The sequence below is a fragment of the Perognathus longimembris genome, chromosome 20 (genome assembly GCF_023159225.1).
Source record: "Perognathus longimembris pacificus isolate PPM17 chromosome 20, ASM2315922v1, whole genome shotgun sequence".
NCBI classification, from domain to species: Eukaryota; Metazoa; Chordata; class Mammalia; order Rodentia; family Heteromyidae; genus Perognathus; species Perognathus longimembris.
Window position 1 is genome coordinate 23,518,766 of NC_063180.1, and position 6,341 is coordinate 23,525,106.

The window sequence follows — 6,341 nt, forward strand, 5'->3', positions numbered from 1 at the left end:
TCAAAGGATTGGGGTGAGGGCATGCAGTGTGTGTGTGGCCAGGCTTCGCAGCCCATGGGTAGGACTCTGAGGGGACAGTAGTAGCAGCAGCAGCCGCATCCCCAGTTGAAGAGCCACCAATTGCCACCCGCTGCCGGGCCCCAGCACCAGATAGCAGGCCCTGGGCAGCTGGGCTGGGTGGACCACATCCTCTGCCTTCTCTGGTGTCCCTGATTCTGAGGAAAGGACACAGAAGGCAATTGGTGCCAGCTCGTGGAGGCCACGATCACCGAAGTTGTGTTTGCCTATTAGTGACCAGGAAGCCATGGACTGGCTCCTCTCACCCTCTTCCCACCCGGCCTGGGTCCTTATTTTCCTACAGAACTGGAGAATCATAGCAGGTAACACCACAGGTCAGTCACTAGGCTGTGACCCAAGTGCTAGAATAATGCTCTCCAGGGACCCACCCACAGTCCATGGTGACAGGTGGATGGGACATGGTGGAGGGTCCGGCACTCTGCTACTGAGCATGTGCATCCTGCTCTTTACCTGGGTGGGGCACCTTCCTGGTGCTTGTGGAAAATATGACAACTTAGAAGTTGTGGCTTAGGTAGGAGAGCCCTTTCCGAAAATGTACAACAATCTGAGCCTCAGGCTGGCAATGTGGCTTAGCGGTAGAGTGCTTGCCTAGCATGCATGAAGCCTTGCATTTGGTTCCTCAGTACCACATAAACAAAAACCTGGAAGTGGCGCTGTGGGTCAAGTGGTAGAATGCTAGCCTTGAGCAAAAAAGGAGCCCAGGGCAGGACCCAGGCCCTGCGCTCAAGCCAAAAATAAATAAATAATCTGGGCTTCATCCCCAGCACCAAAAACTAGTTGTGAACGAACATTTTTCTTTCCCAATCTATAGCGTTCTTATACCCTAGACTATGGGCAAAGGACCATGCCAGTCGGTGCTGGCTTCTGCTGGTCTCTCTACCCCCGCCCCTTGCTCCTACCGGGAAGACCTGGCCCTCAGCATCCCTGCCTGAGCCGGGCACTGCTGACCTGGTGGGAACTGTGTGGTGGTCACCAGGGTGTAGAAGTTCCGGAGGAGGCGCCGGCGCTGTTCTGCAGAAGGCTCTGGGAGAAAAGAGAGGCATGGTGATGGAGGGCTGGCCCTGGCTCCTGGCCCTTGGGGGCCCCCAGCCTTCAGTTACCTTTATCCCCCAGGGGCTCCACAGTGAAAAGACAACGTTTCAGTTCTAGGTGCAGTAGCAGTAGCCTGTGGGAAATGGGGGCAGTCACAGCCAGGATAAAGGGGGTGAAGCCCACCAACCCCCACTCCTCTCACGGAGCCCTACCCGAGTATGTCGGTGTGCAGCTGGAAGCCGTCTGGAAGAGCCCGCGGGCCCAAGGGCAGGCAGGCTCGCAGAGGGTCCAGCAAAGGCTGCCACCAACGCTCCAACAGCTGCAGGGGGCGTGGCGAGGGGCGTGGCCCCGGGGAGGCGCGGTCATGGACTGGGCCATGTACCAATGGGAGGGAGGGGCAGGGCCTGGAAGGACGCTGGCAGGAAGCTGAGTGAGCTAGGACGAAGGTGATTGGAGCACATCCCGAGGTGGGCGTGCCCTTAGGGAAGGGGCGGGGAGGAGAAAAGCAGCAGGCTGATCAGGGAGGCGGGTAGTATGTGTCATAAGGAAAAAGCGGGACACTGGGAGCTTCACCTGAGAGTCCAGCTGGCTGAGGGACGGGCGCGGCCCGCAAAGCAGACACAGTTCCAAGCCCGGCAGCAGCGTGAGGGTCAGGAGCCGGTGCGGGACCTGAGGCAGGGCACAGTCCCATTGCAGGCCCCACCTTCCTCTGACAGGCTTCAAAGCCCTCAGCACTAGCCCCAAGCTTTGCCCGCCCTCGGCCCCGCCACTTACCGTGGGACTCCCGTGGGGCAGGTACACGGGGTAGTCACGAGCAGCCTGCAGTGGCAGGGACCCTACTAGCCAGGGGAGCAGCACAGACTCGGGGGTCCCGAGCCGCCACCAGCTCTCTGTAGCCGCCACCACTCGGCCCGACACCACCAAACTGACGAAGGCTGTGCCTGTGGCTTCGGCGAACCCGGAGAGTGCTTCCTGAGTGAGCAAGGCCGACTGGGAGTCAGGAGACAGGGCAGGGACCAGGGAGGCAGGTGGGCAAGGAAAAGAAGGAGACCCATTGCCAGGAGCTTGCTGAGCAGCTAAGCCCCCGTGTTGTACGGTCCCTGCGTTTGAGCTCCTTCACTCACATGTAGTCACAGGCCTCGATTTTCCTCATTGCAAAGCTGGATTAAATAAACTACCTCGCTGACCCCAGCAAACCAAAGTTAATAATATCCAATCCACTAAAGCCCAAAGAAGTCAGGGCAAGGTGTTGAGTCACACTGCTGGCCGTGCCAGCTGACTACAGGAGTACTGTAGGAAAGGTAGATAGGGCATGTTCCACAGTTGGGAAGCAGGAAAGTTGGGCTTTGTGGAACCCATGAGGCAGGTTAAGAAGGTAGTCTGTAGACATGTCAGGCCCTGAAACCCTAAGTCTCAGAGCTTAGCGCTTGTCCTGAGGGGAAATGGCAGCCACAAAAGGGCTGTGAGGGCTGGGAACATGGCCTAGTGGCAAAAGTGCTTGACTCGTATACATGAAGCCCTGGGTTCGATTCCCCAGCACCACATATATAGAAAATGGCCAGAAGTGGCACTGAGGCCCAAGTGGCAGAGTGCTAGCCTTGAGCAAAGAGAAGCCAGGGACAGTGCTCAGGCCCTGAGTCCAAGGCCCAGGACTGGCAAAATAAATAAATAAATAAATAAATAAATAAGGGCTGTGAGCAGGGGACAGACAGGACAGCTCTGGGTACAGAAGGATTCTTTTGGGGTCAAGTGGAGGCCAGAGAGTGGGAAAGAGGAGGAGAACTGAGCCAGAGCCATAGAGACAGATAAATATTTCCACAGCCTCTCCAATACCTGCAGGAAGGACCCCTCTGGAGGAATCACACAGTCCACACACTGGGTCAGGTCCCCGATGAGCTCAGACTCCCCCAGAAAACTGTCAATGAGGTGATAACTGGCCTGTCAGGGAGAGAAAGGAAGAGTCTAGGATCTGGGTGATTTCCAGATCTGCTTCATCCAGAAAGTCAGGCCAGTTCTAGAGTTAAGACAACCAAGTTGCCCCCCAAACCCATGGGTCATGTTATCCCAAAGGCTGCTGGGAGTTGTAGTTTCCAGATGTCAGTGTCACTGTTAGGAAAATGGAGAAAGGAAGGAGACAGTCAATGTATTCTAACTCTTCATGCTCCCATCTTTCAGCCTCACCCTTAATTCCTTCTTCAGTCTTTCTACGTTGCGGATATCTGTCAGTTCTTCAAGTCCCACAAAAAGAACCTACAAAAGCCACATAAGAGAGTAGGGACCCTTGATAAGTTTGTTTTTTCTTTTTTTGTCTTGGGGCTTGAACTCATTTTTTCTCAAGGCTAGTGCTCCTCCACTTGAGCCACAGCTCCACTTCTTGCTTTTTTGGTGCACAACTGGAGATCAAAGTCTCATGGAGTTCCTGCCTGAGCTTCAAATCTCTATCTTCAGATTTCAGCCTCCAGAGTAGCTAGGATTACAGATGTGAGCTACCAGTGCCTGGTTGATAAGTGGTTTTATAGAGGTGATGGTACCCTTAATTACTGAATCTCAGGAGGAAAGGGCAAAAGCTTTATACCTAGGACTGAGAGGGGAGAATGCTGGAAGTCTGGACTCCTGGGTCTAAAAGAGGAGGAAACTAGGAGGTCAGATCTTTGGATTTAGAAATATTGTAGAGATCTGGGGAGTCTCACCATGGCCCCAAATACCATCTGGAGCAGTCTCTCCAGCCTCAGCTCTGAGGTGTCTTCCTCAGATGACAGGACGATAAGGGTGATGCTGCAGAAACAGAAGATGAGATGAAGCAGTGAGTACAGGGAAACAGAACAGAAGGGATAGCATGGATCATCTTACGTTAGCTACCTCCTCCCTCAGCCTACCCTGCCTCTTTTCTAGAGAAAAGTCAGGGATCAGAGCCAGTAATTTCTTTGTCAAAGACCCCACAGCCAAACCGACAACTGGAAAGAAGACGCTGGGATCATTTTCAACAGGGGCTACTGCCCATGCCTCGTCTACACCCCAAATTCTTTGCCAGGGACCTGTCATGGAAACTTCTCCACACCACCGTCGTGTCCTCAGTCCTGGCCGAGCTCAGTTGCACCTCCAAATTCTGTCCAAACATGTGGACTCCATTGAGGGAGCCGATGACAGAGAAGGGGAGCTGGGGAAAATTTGGGGGGCATTAGGCAGGCGCTGCCATTTCCCTCTCTTTCCATTTCCTTCTGGTTCCTCTCCCGGGAACCAGGTTAATTCGGTGCCCACTCAAACCTCGACATTCAACACGATCCTCCCCCGTTCCCAACACCCCAGAAAACCTGGAGTCCAAGAAACATAAGCTACTTTGATTTAGACCCAGAGGTCTAGAGTCCCCCCACAACCTGCTGACGGGTGGGAGCGCCGCCACGACTGCTCCTGCAGAACAGGGGGACCCCGCTGGAGGCCGCGAGGCAAAGCAGATGCACGGTGGCCCCTGGCCCCTCCTCTTCCATTTGGAACGCCGGGGCGGCGGGGGCGACCCCCGGGGCTCCGTGCTCCCCGGGGTGGGGGTGAGGGAACGGTGTAAGCTCAGGGCCCACCGTGGAGCCAGCCCGGAGCCGCTCGAAATCCCCCTGCCATCCGGAGCCGCCAGAGGGCGAGATGGGAGAGCTACATGGAAGAGAACTGGATTCCCGCCTTCTTCATCCAACTCAAGTCTCTCAACCAACTGCCTGGCTTGGTTCTCTTCCTCTCCAGCCGGAAGTCACGCGATACCCATAACAAAGATGGCGTCTGCCATAGCTAAGGATTTGTAGCTATCCACACACACACACCTTGACTTCATTTACTTAATGGCGGCAAGGTGTTGCCTAGCGACTCTCCTGCAGGTTATTATGATTTACATCCTAGAATGAAAAAGGGCGCTGGGCAATGGGGGGGCGGGGGGCGAGATGCTAAGGCGTTGCCTAGCAACTGCATTTGATGGGGATAAACGCGCTGCCCTACTCAAAGATGGCGATGGCGCCAGGCGTTGCCTGGCAACCACCTTCAGTCCTGGTTTCCTTCTGAAAGGTGCACACTGTTTTGCCCTTCTCAAAGATGGCTGCACGTCCCAGCCTCCTCCCTGGGAGAATATTGGAGGGAAAAAAACATCATCTCCCTGTAACTTCTGTAGTGGTTTAGTCCAGCAAGGGTTACTTAGTAACCACCAAATGAGATGGCTGCTTTTGTTATTAGAAAAAGGAAGTCTTCGTTTCCGAAGCGTAAAAGTTACATTACTTTTGTAAACATAATTTTTAGAATATATTAGACTTTGCCCAAAACCCGAAGACGTCCGGATACAAAAGAACAAAGGGAAGGTGTATTGCCAGTGAAGGGACCAGGAAGACTGCTTCTCACAAGGGAGGAGTGCTGTCTATTGTCTGGGGTGACCTATATAACCTAGGAGGTCTTGGGGACTGGGACCTTGGTGTGGACTTGGGGACCAGGGGCATCAGCATGGTGGGTTAGGATTTATGGCTGCTGCCCAAATGGTAGCTGAGGGGTCCTGCAGCTGCCCAGGCCTGGAGGGGATCTAGGGGGATCTTGTTGCCTTATATGGTTATAATTGTCCCAAAGGAATGCCATCTCAAGGTAAAGGGGGGTGGATGCCGATTACCTACTGCCCTCACTAAATGGGCCTCGTGTTGCCTAGGAAAGAGCATGCTAAGCTGTGGGAGACGGGGATATTGGGCTTACAATAATAATATATCACATACTGTGTGAAAATTCTTTCCAAGTTATTTCCCTAATAAAACTTTGGCATTATGGGCTGGGAATATGGCCTAGTGGTAGAGTGCTCACCTCATATACGTGAGTTCCTGAATTTGATTCCTCAGTACCACATGTATGGAAAAAGCCAGAAGTGGCGCTGTGGCTCAAGGGGTAGAGTGCTAGCCTTGAGCAAAAAGAAGCCAGGGACAGTACTTAGGCCCTGAGTTCAGGCTCCACGACTGGCAAAAACAAAACAAAAAGCTTTAGCATTAAAAAAAAATGCTGGGCTGGGAATGTGGTTTAGTGGTAGAGTGCTCATCTACATGAAGCCCTGGGTTTGATTCCTCAGTACCACAGATATGGAAAAAGACAGAAGTGGCACTGTGGCTCAAGAAGTCAAGGACAGTGCTTAGCCCGAGTCAAGCCCCAGGCTCTCAAAAAAGGAAAAAAAAAATGCTGCCATAGCTGGGCACCAGTGGCTCATGCCTGTAATTCTCAGGAGGCTG

General features: G+C 53.5%; 1 protein-coding gene across 2 annotated transcripts; it reads right to left on the bottom strand.

The window, feature by feature from the left end:
- Positions 1 to 4,822, bottom strand: Fuz (fuzzy planar cell polarity protein). 2 transcript variants are annotated; one of them, XM_048329484.1, is made up of 11 exons: positions 4,485 to 4,822; positions 4,146 to 4,267; positions 3,801 to 3,885; positions 3,292 to 3,360; positions 2,944 to 3,048; positions 1,885 to 2,082; positions 1,684 to 1,779; positions 1,323 to 1,429; positions 1,179 to 1,243; positions 1,027 to 1,101; positions 1 to 215 (listed from the first exon to the last, which is right to left on the bottom strand). In XM_048329484.1, exons 1-11 carry the CDS (start codon positions 4,593 to 4,595, stop codon positions 1 to 3), a joined length of 1,248 nt encoding a protein of 415 aa, XP_048185441.1. In that variant the 5' UTR covers positions 4,596 to 4,822. The 2 variants fall into 2 exon arrangements, with proteins under 2 accessions (XP_048185441.1, XP_048185442.1); XM_048329485.1 differs by lacking the exon at positions 4,485 to 4,822 and having other exon boundaries at positions 3,801 to 3,925; positions 4,146 to 4,250.
- Positions 4,823 to 6,341: the final 1,519 nt, after the last annotated feature.